Source organism: Semicossyphus pulcher, unplaced genomic scaffold, assembly GCF_022749685.1.
Source record: "Semicossyphus pulcher isolate SPU_LCO1_2020_fin unplaced genomic scaffold, fSemPul1.0.p SCAF_21, whole genome shotgun sequence".
NCBI lineage: Eukaryota > Metazoa > Chordata > Actinopteri > Labriformes > Labridae > Semicossyphus > Semicossyphus pulcher.
The window spans coordinates 1664695-1689273 of record NW_027211695.1 but is presented as its reverse complement, the minus strand read 5'-3'; the positions used below and the strand labels follow the sequence as shown (position 1 = coordinate 1689273).

Here is a 24579-nt window from a genome sequence, read left to right as displayed (position 1 = left end):
TTCCGGGTGAGCAGAGCGGAGGACGATCCGCGAGTGGAAACGTGACTAAAACAATCACTACAGTCAGTGAAGTTTCCATACCTGTGACCTTTAACCTCAGACCAACACAAGAAGCTGTTCTGCTGTTAAACACGCCGGCGTGCGGGATCCTCGCTGCTTGTTTCGGTAAGTTAAGTGTGTGTTTGGGTTAGCGGAAGTGGCTACGGCCGCTTCGCTCGCCGATCTCTACTGCGCAGACTCTGGCTGGAAATCATTCTGTGATTGTTGTGCTTCTACCATGGCTGAGTGCACTACTTCATTAAAAGTGTTCTTTTGTCGAGCTTTCAGAGTGTCGATCTTAAAATAAATGGAACAAACTGGAGTCTGAACACGGTGTTTTATTTTGAAATGACCGGATGCTGTGTGCTGCTTTCGTGTGTGACTTCCTGTTTGGAACGATCTGCTCTGTTCAGCTTGACGCTGTGAAAACACAGCAAACAATAATAATAAATTCTGTGTTTCTACTTTTCTTTTACCGTGGTGTCGACAACCCTACTTCAGATATATTCCCTCTTGTGATTTTGTTCATATATTGATCTCCTAATCTTGCTGCACCCCACACAAGAGGAGCTTCGTTGCTTCCTTCATCGTCTCCTTTAAGGAGACACTGGACAACACATTACAGAAGGAGACAAGAAAATAATGACCCATAATTCCTTGTAACACTCGACCTTTTTATTTTATCGAGGTTCAACGCTCACGGGTTCTTTTAGAAGAAAAGAAAACCTATAACCTTTTTAATCAAAAATGTAAACAGGTATCAGAGAAAATATCAAGATGAAATAAGTTTCACCCTTTTTAATAGGTATTGACAGGCTACTCAGGTGATTAGAGCAATATGCGTCACTCACAGAAATATGCTTCACCCAGCTCAATGCGACAAATAAAAATGTAATTACAACAACAATAACTCTCTAAATCAGTCCAATATATATTCACAACCAACTAAAAGTCCAAATCTAACGAAATATGAACTTAATTGAACGAAAGTTCACTCGAATAGTCACTTTTGGTCCTTCTTTTCCCACCCCGAAAACAAACAATAAATCCGTCGATGCCGTCGCCCGTTTGTCCCCAAAACAAAAATCCTTCAGTTCGCTCACAAAACCAAATATAATCCACAAAAAACGATCGAGCGCGACTGGTACCAGTATTCAAAATCCAGACAACAAAGGAAAGATCTCACCAAGAATCCGGAGGAAGAGTAATCCCAAAGTCTTTGTTCTTGTTGCCTCATGCTGCGTTCAGCCGCGGGAGATGCCGGAACGGAGAGCTCGAATAATATTCCTTTAACTTTCCCTCACAGTACATTCAAAAGTCAATTCCTTCATTACATTTTCCCACAATTTGAATAGACTGTGTCGTAAAGGGCAGCTGCAGACTCTCGCCTGACGCTCACCAATTCAACCCTGCCGCGCCGAATCTCCTCCTTCGTCTACGTCACACCCCCCTTTATCACCTCGGCACAGACATACCTCTTAACTGGCACATACCCACATCCTTTTAACTTACAGTGGACAGTTTAATTTTCATAGCACTAAAAGGCAAAACAAACATTATCACTCTTAGTGTCTTAGTTTTAATACCCTTCTAATGACCATTCATTTGACACTTTTTTCTTCAATGTGGCTCTGTCACATCCTTGTGACAGCAATAAAACTTCATGTGGATTAATATAAGAGGAGGGTGGCAAATATTCTAAATATGACTCAAAGTCGGATCAAATTATCAATAAATCATGGCTCATATTGTAGTGTAATTTAAACTGTAAACTGTACTTGTATCTACTTTAAGTTAATATAGATTAGTGCCTTTTAAAGTTTAAAACCCACGTGCCTCTATGACGTGATATTTCTTCTGTTTAATGACGTTTACGAGGCTTATATCGAAAATAAGATTATTTTGCCCGTCATATGATCAATGAATAAATAATCATCTGCGACGGTGGAGTGTGTTAGATCGCAGTTTAGTGTGCTTCACACATTACTTAAAGCTCATAGTAAGACAGAACAAGAGTAGACTACAGTCATATTAATACAAATAAATTAAAGATAATAGTTCAAAGTTCAAAGTTTGCAACACTTGCCACCCTTTCCCCCTCCCATTTTGTCTGTGAATATTCAGTCTTTGTTTACTTTCACCAGTTATTTGAATAATTAACAACTTAATAATTAAAACAGAGAAAAGTGTCACTCACCAAAGCTTCAACACGGAGAACAGATCTGCGTCACAAGAAAGTGAAAGTAAAAAGTCCTGACGCAGGAAACAGTCTGATGGCTCGTTCTGTTTCCTGCTCGTCTTTCTGTCGGCCCTCAGACATCATGTTTATGTTCCACATGTTTCAGTCCTACTGCTCATACTGACATTATTATCACTGTCTGTCTCTCTGTCTGTCTGTGTCTACATAATAATTGATCAGTGATCTGAAGAATCCGATTAAACAGACACACGAGATGTGTTCTTCTGTGTAGTCTCCGAACAGGCAAACGTATCAAATAACCAACATACATGTGGAACATGACAGTAAAGACTCTGCTCAGCACAGACTGGAGCAGCAGCAGGCAGGCAGCAGTGACTGTAGTTACACAGCCGGTCCACACGAGGGCGCTGCTGTCACACTGCTGCATTAACAGGTGTGTTCTCACAGGGAGGTGAGGGCAGGGCGTCCTGGAGGGTCAACATGGAGTCACGCATTGATTGTGAAGTTATGAAGGAGCGGGGGATCATGGGAGTTGCTGTCCACATGTTGGGAACTACGAAAATGCAGAAATCAGCAGATAATCTGAGAGAAAGTTTGAACACTGCTGCCTGGAGTTTGTTTTATTCTGTGTTGGACTCAAAGTTACGTTTTAAGAAACCAACGTCTCACAATAACACAACAAGATCGATGCAGCAAAAGCAGCAGCAGCTCCTGTGTGCTGTGAGGTTAAATGACTGCTTTTGTGAATGGAGTCTGGTGTGTTTGAAGAGAGCGACGTGACGTCTGTTTGTGGTTTACAGGAAGCAGAAAGGTCTGTCTCTGAAGGGATCCTGTCTGTCATGTTGAATTAAATTAAAGCCTGTCACAGACAAAAACAGTTCTAAACCTGTTCTTACCTTTTTGTCTTTTAGAGCCCAAAATATGTTTATAAAGTTCCATGTTTCAAAAAGAAGTCCCCTGAAGTCATCCTGTCGTTCTTCAGACAAACAGAGAACTTTAGTGTAATCAGCCAACTCCAACGATTTCAGTGAGACATCAATCAAAACTGTATTACAGAGTCAAGGTCCAGATAAAAGACGGGACAATACACAGAACGACAACTCATGAGGACACAAGTGTTCCCGCGTCTGCAGAGCTGGGATTGGTAGCGAGTCGTTCTACATCTGATGTTTGACAGAACCAAGAGGATTTCATTCTCTGAGGCATCGAGCCCACAAATACATTTCTACATACGATCTCTTCAGACCGCTTGGAAAGCCCTGACTCGAGCAGCCACAAACATTTCACTTTCACTTGTGACTCAAATTGGCAGAGAGATCTGTTTAGGCTGCAGAATGTGATTGAAATTCAAATATCAATATTTGGCGGCAGCGATACGATAACTGGATCACACCAGTCAGGACGACGATATTTTGTCCCACCCCTAAAGAACAGGCGAATCACCACACGGAACGAGTGTTTATTGGTGTTTTATTTACAGCATGTTGTTTATTTACACTCTGACACGTTAACAAACAAGAGAAATCATTTCAACACAAGTTCAATGAAACAAGTTAACAAGAGGAAATTATTAGAAACCATCAGAATAAAAAGAACGTTTGTATCAAACACAAATTATTGTGCAAAAGGACTTAAAACAGTAAAAATAACAACTTTATACATTTAATCAACAATAAAAAAGGAAACAATATGATTTATAAATGACATTAAAATATTAAACTACTATTATTAAAATAGTGTTATTGAATATTATCTCCAGATTTAACAAAACTGAACAGAGTGTATGAAACCACAACAACAACAACGTACGATATTATAGTTCTTCTATTTCCATGTTTGTTGTGATGTAAAATGACCTCTTGTTTTATAGTAAACAACATTTCTCCTCCTTCCAAATCAAGTGTTTTAATGTTCTAACTTCCTGCTCCTCACTGCAGCTGGTTTCCATCATCCTCTAAGTCCTCTAGTTTGTGATTCATTTCATCCAAAGTATCAACAACCGTCTGACTCTGAGCATATTTATTCATTAGATGGCAGTTTCTTTGAGGTGGACATTTTTGTCCTTAAGGGAACAAGTTGGTTTGTTTTTGTTTTTTAATAGTACACTGTAAAAATAAATATATATATATATATATCTTTTTTTCCCATTGTGTTAATTAGATATTTTTTAAGGTAAGTCAGGTAAGTTTTGAAAATGTATAATGTTTTGGTTTTAATGAACAGGACTGAAGCTACTGAAAAGATTTCGTTCAGTGAAAGTGGAAACAAATATTGATGAATAAATTTGATGGCAGTTTTTAGACGCAGACATGTTTGTCTGCTAACAGTCTCAGAGGAACTTTTTGTTACTGAAGCATAAAGGTTAACGTACTTTATGTTAATTAAGCAATGGAAACTTAAAATGCAAAAACACTGTACCATTATGGAGTCACCATTTTGGTATTGTGCTGCTACAGCTTATGTTCCCAGGGTTTCATCACTTCACCGGTCTGTCCTGAAGTCGGTCAAAAGGCCTTTTCTTACTCTGCCCCATCAACCTGAACACACGGCGACAGAGTTTAAAGCTGTCCGGCTTAATTCCCCGCTTGATACCGCTTGTCTCAATTACCTGTTTAAATAAAGGCTCAATAAAATTAAATAACAAATAAGGAATATATACTAATAACAAATACTTTAATGCTTAAAATAAACGACTCCTTCATTCCAGGAGGTTTCTCCACAATGGTACAATGTTGCCTGAAGGCAACATTCAGACATGCAGTCTTATGAAAAGAGTTTTTTTTATGTTGGAACATTTCAAATGGCACAGATTGTAACTATAGACTGTATAAAAAGATGGCCGACACAAGTGAAGCCAAACCCTCTCTGTCGCCCCCTGCTGACTGGCTGCAGTATAGCTCATAAAGCCCGCCTCCTCCATGTTAACAGATGGGACATGAGTCAAACTATAAAATCTAAATACACGTCAAATATGAGAAAGTTTACTTTTAATTAGTCATTTAATGCTATAAAAAGGGGGTGTGGCCTCATGATTGACAGCTCTGTGGACAAATGGGGCTCCTGCAGCGTCCTGTTCCCGAGCAGCAGAGTAGAGGAGGAACGGCGAGAGGAGACGTAACTAACACTAACACTACAGTCAGTGAGCTTTACATATTTGTGAACCTCAGCCTCACACAAGAAGTTGTTCTGCTGTTAAACACGCCAGCGTGCGGGATCTATATATACAGTCACTGATTGTAACCTGCTGAGGCTATCAAGTATTTTCCATGTTTGTTAAATTTATATACATTTTGTTCACATTTAAAACAATAACTCTCTTTTTTCATTACTTACAATTATGGCACAGAGTTGCCTCACAGCAACGCACCCCAAAAAGTACCCTGAAAACGTTTGTGGGGGGTCCTTTTTAGATTAAGAATATTTGGTCGATTTTATGACCAAAACAACACTTTTTTCATCATCATGTGAACCATGGAGGGTTAACTGGTCAACCCCTACTCTTTAGGTCCATCAGTCTCTGTTTCATTTCATCAAAAGTAACAACAACCTGATCAGCTGACTTGATGATGGCGTCTGTTAACTTTTGATCCTCCTCAGGTGCGGCAGTGACTCTGAAGAAGCTCACAATGAGCCTCGGCAGGTCACCAATCATCTGCTTTAGATCTACAGCTACATCCAAAACTTGTTCAGTCTCTGCTCTCAGTTCAGCCACTCGTCTCAGAGTCTCCTGAAACTCCTCCATCCCTTCCAGAGTTTGCTCTGCCTGACCTTCAGAGGATTCCTCCTCCAGCTTCTCACACGTCGTCTGTATGTCCTCCAGGGTTTCCTTCAGCGGATCAACAAGCTTCATGAACTCTGTTCCCAGCCCTTTTACGGCCTTTGCACTTCCGTTTTCTATGATTCTTTTTGATAGCTTTGCACCAACGACAACAGCCCCTCCTACTGCTACTGCTGCCCCTGCTGCTAACAAGCTGCCCACCCCCACTGTTGCCAGAGCCAAAATGATCCAGACTGCAGCGACTCCCACTCCTCCAACAACGGTTCCTGTTGTTCTGACTTTATCTGTTTTTCTCTGCGTCTCTTTTACTACCCCCTTCATCTTTGTTACCATCGCTCTCATCCTGTTTTCACTGCTTCTAAATCCTTGAATGAATGAATCTGAATGTTTGATGAGATTCTTCATTAATTCAGACAGATTAGGAGGCTCGTCTTTGCTCCCTCTCCTCCTCCTTCTTCTTCCCTGTGGTGGCTCCATGTTTCTGGAAGCTTCCTGCAGAGTCTGATGAACAAACTGACCTTTCCACGTGGTCAGCTCTCTGTGGAGACAGAAACACACAGGTGATCACATGACTGTGTAAGACACACCTTCTCTCAGGTGTGACTGACTGTTGGCTCCGCCTCCATTGACATCTAACCTGCAGCTCGTGATTTTAGTAACGTTCCTGTTCATCAAATGTTGAAACTGAGAAATGTAATTGTTTTATGTTTTAACACGTTTCAGAGAAGTTTTGTTTTATTTTCCTTGTCTCTTCTCCCACTTGGTTCTATTCTCAGGAAGCACGGCTTTCTATTCCACTGTTATGCTGATGACAGCCAGATCTATGTCCCCCTTAAAAAGGCTGATTCATGCTCCCTTAAGCCACTGTTAAATTGTTTAGATGATGTCAAGGCCTGGATGGCTCTAAACTTTTTACATTTTAATGAAAAAAAGACTGAAGTGATGGTCTTTGGTGGCACCTCTGTTACCCCCCCAGTCGCCAAACCTGTTGTAAATGATCTGGGGGTAAAGGTGGACGCAGAACTTAAGCTGGACAGCCAGATTAAAGCTGTGGTGCAAACAGGCTTTTTCCAGTTAAGGCAGCTGGCAAAGATAAAACCGTTTCTCCAGAGACAGCACTTTGAAACAGTAATTCACGCCTTTGTGATCACACGGCTAGACTACTGTAATGCACTTTACATGGGGATCAGTGGATCCTCCATCGCACGTCTTCAACCGGTACAGAACACACCACAGAACCACGTGACATCAGTCACAAAGTGCGGTCGAGTTCTCTGAGCAGCGCCGTCGTCGACTGAGGGAGTAACTTCTTTCGACTTCTCGACCGCACTCTGGAGCGAGAGCCACGTAACATATGGCCTCACCCTTTAATTGGAAGTTTGCAACACTTGCCACCCTTCCCCCCTCCCATTTCGTCTGTGAATATTCAGTCTGTGTTTACTTTCACCAGTTATTTTAATAATTAACACCTAAGTTTCGTGTCTGATGTGGACAGCCTCCCCCTCCTCCCTGGTTAGCATTAGCATTGTTAGCATGGTGAAATACAGACGCAGCTCTCTCCCTGTATCGAGCAGAGGAAGGAGCAGTGGTCTGATCCCAGCACACTATCTGCTCTCAGAGCAGCCAGTGAGCCCGGTTGCTAACTGTTAGCATCCAGCTGTTGTTACACTTGAATTAATCTGAGTCTTTAAAACAGAGAAAAGTGTCACTTACCAAAGCTTCAACACGGAGAACAGATCTGCGTCACAACCAGAGAAAGTGAAAGTAAAAAGTCCTGAAGCAGGAAACAGTCTGATGGCTCGTTCTGCTTAAAGCAGCCTCCTTAAGTGCACTCAAACATTGCAGCAAGTCTCGTTAGTTAAAAATAGTTATCCGTGTTGAAATCCGCAGAATAAAAGCTACTTAGCGAACTAACCGAGGTGCCATAAGGTGATATTATGATGTGTTCAAGGTCGGCTCAGAAAAATGACCATTACGCGACGGTGAACGAAAAAAGTCATCATGGTGTGTTCAAATGCAAATTCTAGAAAAAGAAAATGTAGGTAGGCAACAATAATATAGTTGTATAGTGCACTTTAATGATCAAATTAAAGCAAATATTTAAACTGATGTAAAACGTAATTTTATACAGTAATAATCACTTTAACATGGAGTCATTTATAAAGTAATTCAATAACTTTTTAGTCAAGTAACTGGTAACTTGCATGGATGAGGGGTATTTTACAAAGGCAATGTATCGTGATTAATCAAAGCCTAAAACTGATTAACCAGATTACATTTAATCGACTGACAGCACTCAGTTTTAGTTTTTCATTTTGCCAAGTTATCAAAACAAGTATTGTGAATCATTGACATAAAAAAAATCATTTTTACTTTTTCCTTTGTACTGAAGTAAATTTCAGAGCGTGTACTTTTTTACTTTCACTTGAGTAAAGGAGTTGAATCAGTACTTCTACTTTTACCAGAGTCTTTTTTCACACAAGTATCAGGACTTCTACTTAAGGACAGAGTGTGAGCACTTTTGCCACCTCTGCAGTGATTGATTGAACAGAAAGTTCGCCATCGATGTATATTTGATATATTATATTATGTTATATTATATATTATATGTTATATTTCTTATACGGTTCATGATGTTTGAATACCTTTTTAATTGAAGACTGTTTTCTAGGGGCTCATTTGGGGTCAAAGTGTTCTGTTCATCTTAAAATGTAAAATAAAACAGTTAATCAGCTGATTCAATTTGTCTTATCAAATTAGCCCATTGTTTTCATTCCTATTTGTGCTGGTCAATTATGAACGGTATGAAAAATTGAACTGGTTTTTAAATAGCAAAAATAATTGGGTGGGGCCGAGGGGGCGAGGGGCCGAGGGGGCGAGGGGGCGAGGGGGCGAGGGGGTGAAACTACAACATTTTGAGTCACTGCGGCCTGAACAGATGAAATCTCACTCTGAGCTTTTGATGAAACCTGAGAGGTCTGTTTATGTTCCACATGCTTCAGTCCTACTGCTCATACTGACATTATTATCACTGTCTGTCTCTCTGTCTGTCTGTGTCTACATAATAATTGATCAGTGATCTGAAGAATCCGATTAAACAGACACACGAGATGTTTTCTTCTGTGTAGTCTCCGAACAGGCAAACGTATCAAATAACCAACATACATGTGGAACATGACAGTAAAGACTCTGCTCAGCACAGACTGGAGCAGCAGCAGGCAGGCAGCAGTGACTGTAGTTACACAGCCGGTCCACACGAGGGCGCTGCTGTCACACTGCTGCATTAACAGGTGTGTTCTCACAGGGAGGTGAGGGCAGGGCGTCCTGGAGGGTCAACATGGAGTCACGCGAAGGAGTAACACGAAGTTATGAAGGAGCGGGGGATCATGGGAGTTGCTGTCCACATGTTGGGAACTACGAAAATGCAGAAATCAGCAGATAATCTGAGAGAAAGTTTGAACACTGCTGCCTGGAGTTTGTTTTATTCTGTGTTGGACTCAAAGTTACGTTTTAAGAAACCAACGTCTCACAATAACACAACAAGATCGATGCAGCAAAAGCAGCAGCAGCTCCTGTGTGCTGTGAGGTTAAATGACTGCTTTTGTGAATGGAGTCTGGTGTGTCTGAAGAGAGCGACGTGACGTCTGTTTGTGGTTTACAGGAAGCAGAAAGGTCTGTCTCTGAAGGGATCCTGTCTGTCATGTTGAATTAAATTAAAGCCTGTCACAGACAAAAACAGTTCTAAACCTGTTCTTACCTTTTTGTCTTTTAGAGCCCAAAATATGTTTATAAAGTTCCATGTTTCAAAAAGAAGTCCCCTGAAGTCATCCTGTCGTTCTTCAGACAAACAGAGAACTTTAGTGTAATCAGCCAACTCCAACGATTTCAGTGAGACATCAATCAAAACTGTATTACAGAGTCAAGGTCCAGATAAAAGACGGGACAATACACAGAACGACAACTCATGAGGACACAAGTGTTCCCGCGTCTGCAGAGCTGGGATTGGTAGCGAGTCGTTCTACATCTGATGTTTGACAGAACCAAGAGGATTTCATTCTCTGAGGCATCGAGCCCACAAATACATTTCTACAGACGATCTCTTCAGACCGCTTGGAAAGCCCTGACTCGAGCAGCCACAAACATTTCACTTTCACTTGTGACTCAAATTGGCAGAGAGATCTGTTTAGGCTGCAGAATGTGATTGAAATTCAAATATCAATATTTGGCGGCAGCGATACGATAACTGGATCACACCAGTCAGGACGACGATATTTTGTCCCACCCCTAAAGAACAGGTGAATCACCACACGGAACGAGTGTTTATTGGTGTTTTATTTACAGCATGTTGTTTATTTACACTCTGACACGTTAACAAACAAGAGAAATCATTTCAACACAAGTTCAATGAAACAAGTTAACAAGAGAAAATTATTAGAAACCATCAGAATAAAAAGAACGTTTGTATCAAACACAAATTATTGTGCAAAAGGACTTAAAACAGTAAAAATAACAACTTTATACATTTAATCAACAATAAAAAAGGAAACAATATGATTTATAAATGACATTAAAATATTAAACTACTATTATTAAAATAGTGTTATTGAATATTATCTCCAGATTTAACAAAACTGAACAGAGTGTATGAAACCACAACAACAACAACGTACGATATTATAGTTCTTCTATTTCCATGTTTGTTGTGATGTAAAATGACCTCTTGTTTTATAGTAAACAACATTTCTCCTCCTTCCAAATCAAGTGTTTTAATGTTCTAACTTCCTGCTCCTCACTGCAGCTGGTTTCCATCATCCTCTAAGTCCTCTAGTTTGTGATTCATTTCATCCAAAGTATCAACAACCGTCTGACTCTGAGCATATTTATTCATTAGATGGCAGTTTCTTTGAGGTGGACATTTTTGTCCTTAAGGGAACAAGTTGGTTTGTTTTTCTTTTTTAATAGTACACTGTAAAAATAAATATATAAATATATATATCTTTTTTTCCCATTGTGTTAATTAGATATTTTTTAAGGTAAGTCAGGTAAGTTTTGAAAATGTATAATGTTTTGGTTTTAATGAACAGGACTGAAGCTACTGAAAAGATTTCGTTCAGTGAAAGTGGAAACAAATATTGATGAATAAATTTGATGGCAGTTTTTAGACGCAGACATGTTTGTCTGCTAACAGTCTCAGAGGAACTTTTTGTTACTGAAGCATAAAGGTTAACGTACTTTATGTTAATTAAGCAATGGAAACTTAAAATGCAAAAACACTGTACCATTATGGAGTCACCATTTTGGTATTGTGCTGCTACAGCTTATGTTCCCAGGGTTTCATCACTTCACCGGTCTGTCCTGAAGTCGGTCAAAAGGCCTTTTCTTACTCTGCCCCATCAACCTGAACACACGGCGACAGAGTTTAAAGCTGTCCGGCTTAATTCCCCGCTTGATACCGCTTGTCTCAATTACCTGTTTAAATAAAGGCTCAATAAAATTAAATAACAAATAAGGAATATATACTAATAACAAATACTTTAATGCTTAAAATAAACGACTCCTTCATTCCAGGAGGTTTCTCCACAATGGTACAATGTTGCCTGAAGGCAGCATTCAGACATGCAGTCTTATGAAAAGAGTTTTTTTTATGTTGGAACATTTCAAATGGCACAGATTGTAACTATAGACTGTATAAAAAGATGGCCGACACAAGTGAAGCCAAACCCTCTCTGTCGCCCCCTGCTGACTGGCTGCAGTATAGCTCATAAAGCCCGCCTCCTCCATGTTAACAGATGGGACATGAGTCAAACTATAAAATCTAAATACACGTCAAATATGAGAAAGTTACTTTTAATTAGTAATTTAATGCTATAAAAAGGGGGTGTGGCCTCATGATTGACAGCTCTGTTGACAAATGGGGCTCCTGCAGCGTCCTGTTCCCGAGCAGCAGAGTAGAGGAGGAACGGCGAGAGGAGACGTAACTAACACTAACACTACAGTCAGTGAGCTTTCCATATTTGTGAACCTCAGCCTCACACAAGAAGTTGTTCTGCTGTTAAACACGCCAGCGTGCGGGATCTATATATACAGTCACTGATTGTAACCTGCTGAGGCTATCAAGTATTTTCCATGTTTGTTAAATTTATATACGTTTTGTTCACATTTAAAACAATAACTCTCTTTTTTCATTACTTACAATTATGGCACAGAGTTGCCTCACAGCAACGCACCCCAAAAAGTACCCTGAAAACGTTTGTGGGGGGTCCTTTTTAGATTAAGAATATTTGGTCGATTTTATGACCAAAACAACACTTTTTTCATCATCATGTGAACCATGGAGGGTTAACTGGTCAACCCCTACTCTTTAGGTCCATCAGTCTCTGTTTCATTTCATCAAAAGTAACAACAACCTGATCAGCTGACTTGATGATGGCGTCTGTTAACTTTTGATCCTCCTCAGGTGCGGCAGTGACTCTGAAGAAGCTCACAATGAGCCTCGGCAGGTCACCAATCATCTGCTTTAGATCTACAGCTACATCCAAAACTTGTTCAGTCTCTGCTCTCAGTTCAGCCACTCGTCTCAGAGTCCTCTGAAACTTCTCCATCCCTTCCAGAGCGCGCTCGGCCTGACCTTCAGAGGATTCCTCCTCCAGCTTCTCACACGTCGTCTGTATGTCCTCCAGGGTTTCCTTCAGCGGCTCAACAAGCTTCATGAACTCTGTTCCCAGCTCTTCTACGGCCTTTGCACTTCCGCGTTCTATGAATCTTTTTCTTATGTTTGTACCAACGACAGCAGCACCTCCTGCTGCTGCTGCTGCTACTAACAAGCCCAACCCCCCGGTTGCCAGACCCAGAATTAACCCGGCTGCAACAGCAGATACAAATCCTCCAAGTCTGACTTTATCTGCTGTGCGCTGCGTCTCTTCTACTTCATCAGCGATCTCCTTTATCTTTGTTACAATCGCTCTCATCCTGTTTTCACTGCTTCCAAATCCGTGAATGAATGAATCTGAATGTTCACTGAGATTGTTCATTAATTCGGACAGATCAGGAGGCTCGTCTTTGCTCATTCTTCTTCTTCTTCTTCCCTGTGGTGGCTCCATGTTTCTGGAAGCTTCCTGCAGAGTCTGATGAACAAACTGACCTTTCCACGTGGTCAGCTCTCTGTGGAGACAGAAACACACAGGTGATCACATGACTGTGTGAGACACACCTTCTCTCAGGTGTGACTGACTGTTGGCTCCGCCTCCATTGACATCTAACCTGCAACTCGTGATTTTAGTAACGTTCCTGTTTATCAAATGTTGAAACTGAGATATATCATCATTTTTGGAAACTTATTTTGAATTTGATGGCAGCAACACGTTTCAGAGAAGTTGGGACAGCGGCGACAAAAGACTGGAAAAGGTGTGAAATGCTGAAAACACCTGAAGATCTCACAAGTAATTAGATTAACAGGCAACAGGTCAGGAACATGACTGGGTATAAAGAGAGCATCCCAGAGAGGCTGAGTCTGTCTGAAGACGGAGAGGGGTTCACCAGATGAATTACCAGGTGAAGTCAAATAAAAACACAAGCTGTCGTCCTCTGCTGCTCACAGGAAGTCCTCACAGATCAAAATACACACCGATACATTTTTCTCCAACATGGTTTCTGTCATTATAGTTAGTTCTTATCGTGCTGATTCACGTCCAAGTGTTCATTTTTCTGACAAGTTTATTTTTAATGAGTTATTTGATGCTGTCAAAATGATGATTGACAGCTCTGTTGACAAATTCGGCTCCTGCAGCCGATCAGTTCCGGGTGAGCAGAGCGGAGGACGATCCGCGAGTGGAAACGTGACTAAAACAATCACTACAGTCAGTGAAGTTTCCATACCTGTGACCTTTAACCTCAGACCAACACAAGAAGCTGTTCTGCTGTTAAACACGCCGGCGTGCGGGATCCTCGCTGCTTGTTTCGGTAAGTTAAGTGTGTGTTTGGGTTAGCGGAAGTGGCTACGGCCGCTTCACTCGCCGATCTCTACTGCGCAGACTCTGGCTGGAAATCATTCTGTGATTGTTGCGCTTCTACCATGGCTGAGTGCACTACTTCATTAAAAGTGTTCTTTTGTCGAGCTTTCAGAGAGTCGATCTTAAAATAAATGGAACAAGCTGGAGTCTGAACATGGTGTTTTATTTTGAAATGACCGGATGCTGTGTGCTGCTTTCGTGTGTGACTTCCTGTTTGGAACGATCTGCTCTGTTCAGCTTGACGCTGTGAAAACACAGCAAACAATAATAATAAATTCTGTGTTTCTACTTTTCTTTTACCGTGGTGTCGACAACCCTACTTCAGATATATTCCCTCTTGTGATTTTGTTCATATATTGATCTCCTAATCTTGCTGCACCCCACACAAGAGGAGCTTCGTTGCTTCCTTCATCGTCTCCTTTAAGGAGACACTGGACAACACATTACAGAAGGAGACAAGAAAATAATGACCCATAATTCCTTGTGACAGCAACTTCTGAAGTTGAGCGCCTCTCGGCGGAAGATAGAAAATTTAGATTTAAATACCAACTTGATATTTTCTAACAATAAAACTTCATGTGGATTAATATAAGAGGAGGGTGGCAAATATTCTAAATATGACTCAAAGTCGGATCAAATTATCAATAAATCATGGCTCATATTGTAGTGTAATTTAAACTGTAAACTGTACTTGTATCTACTTTAAGTTAATATAGATTAGTGCCTTTTAAAGTTTAAAACCCACGTGCCTCTATGACGTGATATTTCTTCTGTTTAATGACGTTTACGAGGCTTATATCGAAAATAAGATTATTTTGCCCGTCATATGATCAATGAATAAATAATCATCTGCGACGGTGGAGTGTGTTAGATCGCAGTTTAGTGTGCTTCACACATTACTTAAAGCTCATAGTAAGACAGAACAAGAGTAGACTACAGTCATATTAATACAAATAAATTAAAGATAACAGCCTGTAAGATAAGTCGTACTGCTTCACACACTGTAAACATTTTAATGAGGTCAGATATTTCACAGAGTTATCCATGTTTCTTTGACTTCAATTAAACAGCACGGTGAGAAAGCACCGGGCGATAGACGCGCTCTTTGTAGTCCATCATCGGTAGATTGTAGTTTTTTTTTACACCACAGAACCACGTGACATCAGTCACAAAGTGCGGTCGAGTTCTCTGAGCAGCGCCGTCGTCTGTTACTTGCTCCTTTTGGATGCTTCTCACACCTTTCCTTGACCTCTTGACGTTTTCAATCGAGGTAAAGGAAAAGTGGTTAGGAAAGGACTGAGGGAGTAACTTCTTTCGACTTCTCGACCGCACTCTGGAGCGAGAGCCACGTAACATATGGCCTCACCCTTTAATTGGAAGTTTGCAACACTTGCCACCCTTCCCCCCTCCCATTTCGTCTGTGAATATTCAGTCTTTGTTTACTTTCACCAGTTATTTGAATAATTAACACTTAAGTTTAGTGTCTGATGTGGACAGCCTCCCCCTCCTCCCTGGTTAGCATTAGCATTGTTAGCATGGTGAAATACAGACGCAGCTCTCTCCCTGTATCGAGCAGAGGAAGGAGCAGTGGTCTGATCCCAGCACACTATCTGCTCTCAGAGCAGCCAGTGAGCCCGGTTGCTAACTGTTAGCATCCAGCTGTTGTTACACTTGAATTAATCTGAGTCTTTAAAACAGAGAAAAGTGTCACTCACCAAAGCTTCAACACGGAGAACAGATCTGCATCACAACCAGAGAAAGTGAAAGTAAAAAGTCCTGACGCAGGAAACAGTCTGATGGCTCGTTCTGTTTCCTGCTCGTCTTTCTGTCGGCCCTCAGACATCATGTTTATGTTCCACATGTTTCAGTCCTACTGCTCATACTGACATTATTATCACTGTCTGTCTCTCTGTCTGTCTGTGTCTACATAATAATTGATCAGTGATCTGAAGAATCCGATTAAACAGACACACGAGATGTGTTCTTCTGTGTAGTCTCCGAACAGGCAAACGTATCAAATAACCAACATACATGTGGAACATGACAGTAAAAACTCTGCTCAGCACAGACTGGAGCAGCAGCAGGCAGGCAGCAGTGACTGTAGTTACACAGCCGGTCCACACGAGGGCGCTGCTGTCACACTGCTGCATTAACAGGTGTGTTCTCACAGGGAGGTGAGGGCAGGGCGTCCTGGAGGGTCAACTTGGAGTCACGCATTGATTGTGAAGTTATGAAGGAGCGGGGGATCATGGGAGTTGCTGTCCACATGTTGGGAACTACGAAAATGCAGAAATCAGCAGATAATCTGAGAGAAAGTTTGTCTCTGCTACAAAAGATTTCCTTGCAACTCTTCACACGTTATTTTCATTCATCGTTATTTTTACGGCGAAGGGAGCGCGCAATCAAGAACACTGCTGCCTGGAGTTTGTTTTATTCTGTGTTGGACTCAAAGTTACGTTTTAAGAAACCAACGTCTCACAATAACACAACAAGATCGATGCAGCAAAAGCAGCAGCAGCTCCTGTGTGCTGTGAGGTTAAATGACTGATTTGTGAATGGAGTCTGGTGTGTTTGAAGAGAGCGACGTGACGTCTGTTTGTGGTTTACATTTGCAGAAGATATCTTCAGTGACGTTTTTAACTAGCGTAAATTCCTTTTTTGATATCTAAAATTCAAGGGAATAGTAGATATCTCAAATATCTCAAATATAATTGACTCGTGAAAATTCCACAGCAATATATCAGTAATTTAATTTTGACTAGTCAGAACTGAATTTTAGATCTCTAGTATTCCATTTATGATATCTGTAATGTAAGAACAATTGTAGATAACAACAATGAACATTGCTACTAGTAAGAATTGAATTGTTGATAACAACAGTTGATATTGCCACGAGTGGAAATTGAATTGTTGATATTAATAATGAACATTTTGACCAGTGAGAATTAAGTTATAGATATCATTAATTAGAATTGTAACTAGTCAACATGATAGATATGTTGACTTGGAATTCACACTCGTCAAAAAGCAGTTGTTGATTTCTACAATCGTTATTTCTGCAACTGATTCAGTGTTAAAAGAGCTTGCCGTAGTCAGAGCCACAAGAAGAGACATATATATTAAATCATAGATATCTGCGACACAGGAAGTGTCTGCTGTGTCGCCATTTTGTCCTCACACATTTTTCACATATTTAGTCTTTGTTAACTTTCACCAGTTATTTAAATAATTATCACTTATAACTACTAAGCATTGTTAGCATGGTGAAATAAAGACGCAGCTCTCTCCCTGTATTGAGCAGAGGAAGGAGCAGTGGTCTGATCCCAGCACAATATCTGCTCTCAGAGCAGCCAGTGAGCCCTCAGACGTCATGTTTATGTTCCGCATGCTTCAGTCTTACCGTTTATTCTGACTTTATTATCTCTGTCTGTCTCTCTGAGTCTACATAATAATTGATCAGTGTATCTAAAGAATCCGATCAGCTCATTAAACAGACACATGAGATGTTTTCTTCTGTTTGGTCTCCAAACGTATCAAACAACTAACATATATGTGGAACCTAGTAAAAGGCAGAAATCAGCAGATACTATCTATGAGCCTCTGTAGGTCATTAGTATGCTAACAGATGTGTAATCAAGGGTGAGTCGTTAACCTGAGCCGTTATATTTCGAGCTCAGTCAGTCAGAAGTGAAGAAGCCTTTCGGATGAGAGGTGAAACGTCTTCAAGAACTTCAACCAGGTCCAGCTGCCTTTTGGATTAAGCTTACCATGACCTGGATGACTGACGACCTTCACAGACATTTTATAAGTACTACTTTTCTCCAGTCTTTGTTTTTGCCAGGCATGCACTGTAAACACTGCTGCCCGGGAGTGCTGGATTTCTTTCACAACAAAATAATTCACTTGAACTGTGTTTTTGGAACCACTAGGCCTTTCTTACGGTCAGCAACAATACTCAGGCAGGCTGTGGCGTTTAAACGATGCTCAAATGGCACTAAGGGGTCCAAAGTGTGCCAAGAAAAATATCTGTTAGCAGCCTGAACCGCTGATACAAGGCAGGATGGATCCATGCTTTCATGGGGTTTACGCTAAATCCTGACCCGACCATCCGAATGTCGCAGCAGAAATCGAGACTCATCAGACCAGGCAGCGTTTTGACAACCTGCTTAATGTGTGAGCACGTGTGAATTGTAGCCTCAGTTTCCTGTTCTTAGCCGACAGGAGAGGCACCGTCGCCCGTCTGCCCGACCATTCTCTATAAACACTAGAGATGGTTGTGTGAGAACGTACACACAACAGCCATCTTTATCTACATATTTCATTTATTCACTGTGTCAGCTTCAGTGTTTGAACACGTCTTTACACACACTGATCTACAATATACTGCTGTGATACGTGCCTGTGGACATCACGCAACTACTCTTGTCTTTACACACATATTGATGCCATATTAGTTCAAAGTTAAAGTCCTCGTGGATCATATTTAGCTGTTGTTAGCATTTAGCGCTACATAAATAAACATGGATGGATTGATATGAAATCATTTGTTGACTTTGAAGAGTTTATTTATTAGAAATAATCCTCTTTCCACATGAAGCCTTCAGAGTGTCTCACTGCAGCGTGTTGGGCCACAGACTGAAGCTCTGTAAAACCACACGACGGTCTCTAATGGCTCCGTGTCGACACACAGAGCCGCTGCTGGGCTGCTGTGTGAAGCAGCAGCGCCTCCTACAGGCTCACTGTATAAAGAGCCTTCTATTTCTCCTCCTACAAGCCACACACAGATAATCAATCTAAAACTTACAACAGAACAGACAATAGGTAAGACTCACTTCAGTGACAGAAGCAGGACAATGTGAATCCTCACACAGAATATTCAGCTCCTGGTTTACATCTGATCAGCAGTTTCACGCGTCTGGATGTGTGTTTAAACCTGCTTTCGTTTTGTGATTTGAGCCCCGTTTTATGTGTTCATGCAGTTCAGGTGCAGACTGCTACAGCCCTCAGTATTAGTGACTGCATGAGCTTCTCTAATGATCACATTTAAACATTAGAGACTGAACGTGTGAGCAGATTTAAACCTGGTCTGTTTTCTAATATTGACCATCATGTCTTCATCTAAACCATCTACCTGTCTCTGAGACCTGATTCACACTGGGCTGCTTAAGGAAGTCTTTCCCTTAGTTAGCTTTGCTAGATATGATCAATATGTCTTTATTGACAGGTACCACAGTCATTTAAAGTAGTTGCAATGAAGCTGACTCTTGATTCAGGCACCTTAGCTAACTATAGAATGATATCTAACCTTCACTTTATCACAAACAGACATCCTGGAGAAAGTAGTGTCTAATCAGTTCTGTGACTTTCTTCATAACAACATGTTCAGTCAGGATTTAGAGTCCACCACAGCACTGAGACAGCACTGCTGAAAGTTATTGTCCACACAGAGGACTTCTCTCTGATCGTGTTGTAAATTACCTAAATAATTAAGGCTATGTGAATACTTTCCTGTTAGTAACATAATTAGGACCGGTGCTTTTATTTTGAAAGGGTGGTGCCGGTAGGAGAAAAGCAAAGAAGCGGTAAAACTAAAAACGGCAAGTGCGTCGTCCTAAACGATAAACAACACGCTACTTTTAGCCGGTGAAACACCTGGCTGATGAGGGCACAAGGTTTGTATATACTTTGTTCCTTATGTGTATTAATATGGAGTCATTTTATAACCTCCTTTTGTACTTTTGTTAAGGCGAGTGTGGGTAAGCTAGCAAGATGCTGCATTAGCTCTGTGTATAGTGCTTCCGGTCTGTTCACGAGCAGGAGGCATTCGTTGCGTTTGTAACGCTTGGACCGAACTGAGGAATGCTGTAGGAGTGTGTATTTCGTATTTACAATATGTTGGGCGAAGTGTGCTTCAGTAAGTCCGTTAAAATTCATCTAATGTTGGTTTGGTCAAAAAAAATAAAAAATGAGACTATCATATCACATATCACTATATTTGTAAGGTGATAATGCTCACCTGCAGCTCTCTATCTGAGAGATCAAACACAAACAGTGAATTAATAATTGTATTAATAGTAATGTTTATTATTTTCCACTCTTTAGGGTTTGCTCTCTGCTCTCCTTTAACTCGTCAGCTGTTCTTATCAGCCCAAACCATCGGACAACACGTCCACGGATCCACCCGTGTTCAAGCTGAGGACCCAGCCCAACACCGGGCCGAACACACAGGTGGCTACAGAGAGCCATCCCAAGTAAGTGGCTTTAGTCTGGGCAGAGACAGTGTTACAGTGTGTTCATTATTATCTGTGGAATCTGCTGTATTGTGTTTGACTGTTGACGGAGCGACGAGTCCCGTTAAAAATGCTGCATTGTGTTTTTAATGTGATAGACCGCACAGTGCTAGTGTGTATTTACTCTCAACCACTTCATGTCAGAGTGTTACCGCAGAAAACATGACCTAGCTGGTAGCCTTGGCTTACACGTGTCCAATCGCTGAAGTTTTACAAATCCACTCGGTTTCCGTTGTAGAGTTGAGAAAACACAAAACTTTATTCCACATGTGTCACAAGTATGTTAATCCACTGAACAGAAAACGTGACAGGACAGGACACGGTATAAAACCCGTGTGACTCCACAGCTAGTCTAGCCTCTACACACTGCCAGCGTACAACAGCGTCACAGAAGTACATGCACCGGGGTGCGCTCTCTTAAAGTGACAGTACATGTTTATCAAAAAATGACCAAAATAGGCCTAAACATGAAATATTAAACTTAAAGGAAAGTATAATAAAAACATACAGATTGGTTATTATCAGTTAACTCCTAATGTTCAAAAATTCAAACTTTATTTAAATGTTCACATTCTAGGAACAGGAAATAAGAAGCAGGACTTTCTTAATAATAGTAATAATAATACGTTTTAGTTATATAGCGCTTTTCATGGTACTCAAAGTCACTTTACATTATTAAAAACAACTAACGAAACAAAATAAGAACAGAAGAAACACGTGACACTTTCTTATCATGTAAAAAAAATTATACCAGTATAATGTGAACGATATGATATGGCACAGCCCTACAGGATACTACATTTCACACTATGTACAAGATCATTCCTTTCTTTCGTAATGTTCTTCACTGTAGTCAGAAGAACAAACGTTCCACAGAGAGTAAAGCTGACAAGTTATGCTTTAATGTAGGGATCATACTTTCTGCTGCCTTTGTGATATTACCAGAACCCTCCGTGACAACGTTTGGTTAATGGACCTGTTCAACCAAGTCCAGTTTCTTCTTGATTTAAGCCTTCAGTTCAGTCAGCAGAGTTCCTCTGACCTACACAGAGTCACTGAGGAATCTGAACACACTTTAAACCCAGGATACAGAGGTTCAGTGAAGGTGGTGCTGAAGGTGTGGAGGTGGGTCAGTGTGTCAGAGGAGACTACGTAGAAGGACAGAGTGCCGGCAGGACAGTCCACATACACTGCTACTCTACCAGAGGAGGAGGAGGAGGAGGAGGAGGAGGAGGAGGAGGAGAGAGGGAGTTGTGTTCTTCTGTTACCGTGCCAGACAGAGTAACCACCATCAGAGCAGAACAGACTCCAGGACTGATCATTACATCCAAACACACAGTCCTCACTGCCTCCTCTCCTGCTGATTCCTCTGTAACTCACTGATACATTAACCCTTCCGCTCCACTCGACCTCCCAGTAACAGCGACCAGTCAGACCAGTCCTACACAGCAGCTGAGGCCAGGTGTCAAATCTGTCTGGATGATCAGGGTATGACTGAACCTCCTCCCGTGTCACCTTCCTGTTGTTGTCAGACAGTTTGAGTTTTCTGTTCACTGTGTTTGTGTCCACTTCCAGCTCACAGGCGTCTGATGGAGAGAAGGAGACACGACACAGCTGCAGGTTATCATCTGTTCATTCAAGAACAACTTTACTGACAGTTACTGAGAGTCAATCAAACTTAGAATACTGTTTGACAGCACTGATTGAAATTCATCACTGAGCATGTGCAGCTGTGTTCTCATGAATCAAACTTAAAACGCGCTCACGTTTCCTCAGAGCAGGTTTCAGTCTGTGAAGTCCACCATGGTCCAACCTGAAGGAAGAAACAGAAGCTGTGTTCACATGTGCTCACCTTGATGATGGTTTGTGTTGATGTCAATACTACGTGTAATTTGGACGTACATTCAAAGACGGAGTGGAAAACAATAGAAGAAGGGACTCTTTATTAATCCCCGGGGTCAGCCCTACACATGAGTCTGTATGTGACTGACTGACTGACTGACTGAGTGAGTGAGTGAGTGAGTGACGGTACTTTCAGAGCCATGGAGAGAGAGAGTTGCGACATCGCAATGGCGGATCATGGAGCATATTGGACCTCCACTGACGTGACTCTCTCTCTACATGGCTCTGGATACTTTGTGTACTTTGTGTGTTTTTACTCTCGTGGTAAAAATAGGCGAGCCTCCTATTCTCTACATTTTCAGCGTGTGAGTCGCGCGAGATACGTGCGTGTCACACCAGCAGCGTGAAGACTCTCATCTGTGTTCATGCATTTCAAATGAAAATGAACACGTCCTGCAGCCGTCACGCACAGGCCACGCTTCCAGTTGTTGGGACCTCACCATGTGGCTCAAACAAAGGAGAGGCCTACTTGGGAGATGAGGAGCCTGATAAGGGTACTAAAACACCACGAAGACTCAGGCCATGTCCACACGGAGACGGGTTTAGGAGTAAACGCCAAAGTTTTTTGTCGTATGGTCGTTTCGTCCACACGGAACCGGCGTTTCAGGAGCCCGTATACGCTAATTTTTGAAACCGCCTCCCAGAGTGGATAAATCCCTAAATGCCACCCTGGCGTTTCCGTGTGTACAGCCTATACGGATCTTTCTTGAATCGCGCCGCCTCCGTACGTCGTGCATGCGCTAACCCCACCACCACCAACAACAACAACAACTATGGCGGACTACAGTGTCGCGCTCGTTCTGCAGACCAGAAGCAGAAGTTCAACCTCGTCGTCAGTCCACACAAAGGTCTCTTTTCTAGTTCCACTCATATTTTGCACCATCGACACTTATACGCATGCTCTATTTCTTCTTCTCCGGTATGTTGTATTTGTGTGGCTGCGTTACAGCGCCACCCACAGGCCGGTTGTATATAGGATATAGGATATAGAATATCCCTAGATATTTATATACCTCAAACGTAAAACTGCCGATTGAATTTTAAGCAAAGCAAAAACCTGTCAAATATTATTGGCAGATCGCCACAAACTGATTCAGGCATTTGTGTTTTCACATGCATCTCCTCTGGGTAATGTGCGGACATTTCCAGGAGAGAGAAAGTACCTGAAGTCAGAATCTACATCACACCTTCACTCATCCACCATTAAACATGAACCAGAGTTTCTCAGTTAGAGACAGCGTGAGAGCGTCTGTCTGTCTGTCTGAAGGTACCTCAGTGTCTCCAGTTTGCAGCGTGGATCCTCGAGTCGAGCATACAGCAGCTTCTCTCCTGGTTCTCCTAAATGATTGTTGCTCAGGTCCAGCTCTCTCAGGTGGGAGGAGCTTAGAGCTGAGGCCAGAGAAGCACAGCCTTCCTGTGTGATCAGACAGCCTGACAGACTACACACACACACACACACACACACACACAAAAGAAGTGTTTCTATCTCATGGTGGATTCATGTTGTGTCTCTGTAAATAATATAACACAGAGTACACTCTGGCACTATATTACTAAAAAGATAATTGATTCAGTCAGAGCTCTGATGTCATACTTGTACTGGCTGCCTGGCATAATTTGTTTGTAAAATGTTCACAACCAGCCAAATCATCATCAATCAACTCCAGAAATGTAAAGAAAGTTTACTAAGTTAACCTGTAAGAATTGTTGAATCATTACCTGAGAGTTTGCAGTGTACAGTGTGGACTCTTTAATCCAGCAGAAAGCAGCTCCACTCCTGAATCCTGCAGGTTGTTGTTACTCAGGTCCAGCTCTCTCAGATCAGAGGACTGGGAGCTGAGAACTGAAGCCAGAGCTTCACAACTTTTCTCTGACAGTTTACAGCCACTCAGCCTGAAAGAGAATCACGAGAAAGCAATCACGAACAGTCACTCTTTCATTTTTTCAGAAAGGCTATATTGAAGGTCTAATCTCGAAGATTTCAGTTCAATGCTCTCTGGCTCAACAGAAATTGCAGAATGACACTTCCCAGTTTAACCAGACGTCCACGGTTGGCGCCGGTTGGTTCTTTGGATTTTCACTTCTTGTTGAAGTTGTATCTGTAGTCATCCATCTTTCTTTGTTTGTTCAGCCATAGTAGATTACTGTTTACTCGCAACACTTGCAGAGAGCGGAAAAGCAGCCGCTTAGCTCCGCCTACCCTCTCTGGCAGACCAACCACTGCTGGCTGATGGAGAACGCGTCACTAACTGGGCGCCGCCACAGACACCCAGCCCATAATAATACTATATACTGCAAATGCAAAGGCTTTCATCAGTAGGCTCAAACACCATTGTAGCGATAGATTCTGCGATAGATAGA

The 24579-nt window shown here is 41.6% G+C and overlaps 1 protein-coding gene across 3 annotated transcripts in view; it reads right to left on the bottom strand.

The window, feature by feature from the left end:
* LOC138600540 (NACHT, LRR and PYD domains-containing protein 12-like) overlaps positions 1-24579 on the bottom strand; it is a 154961-nt gene that overhangs the window by 87399 nt on the left and 42983 nt on the right. For 2 of the 3 annotated variants that reach the window (XM_069671985.1, XM_069671984.1), the window contains exons 8-11: positions 23938-24111; positions 23490-23657; positions 22083-22129; positions 20288-21902 (exon numbers count right to left, since the gene is read on the bottom strand). In XM_069671985.1, the coding sequence (XP_069528086.1) occupies positions 21340-21902; positions 22083-22129; positions 23490-23657; positions 23938-24111 (952 nt within the window). In that variant the 3' untranslated portion in view covers positions 20288-21339. Of the gene's footprint in view, positions 1-20287; positions 21903-22082; positions 22130-23489; positions 23658-23937; positions 24112-24579 lie in introns of those variants that run through there. The other variant, XM_069671983.1, reaches the window with a different exon arrangement.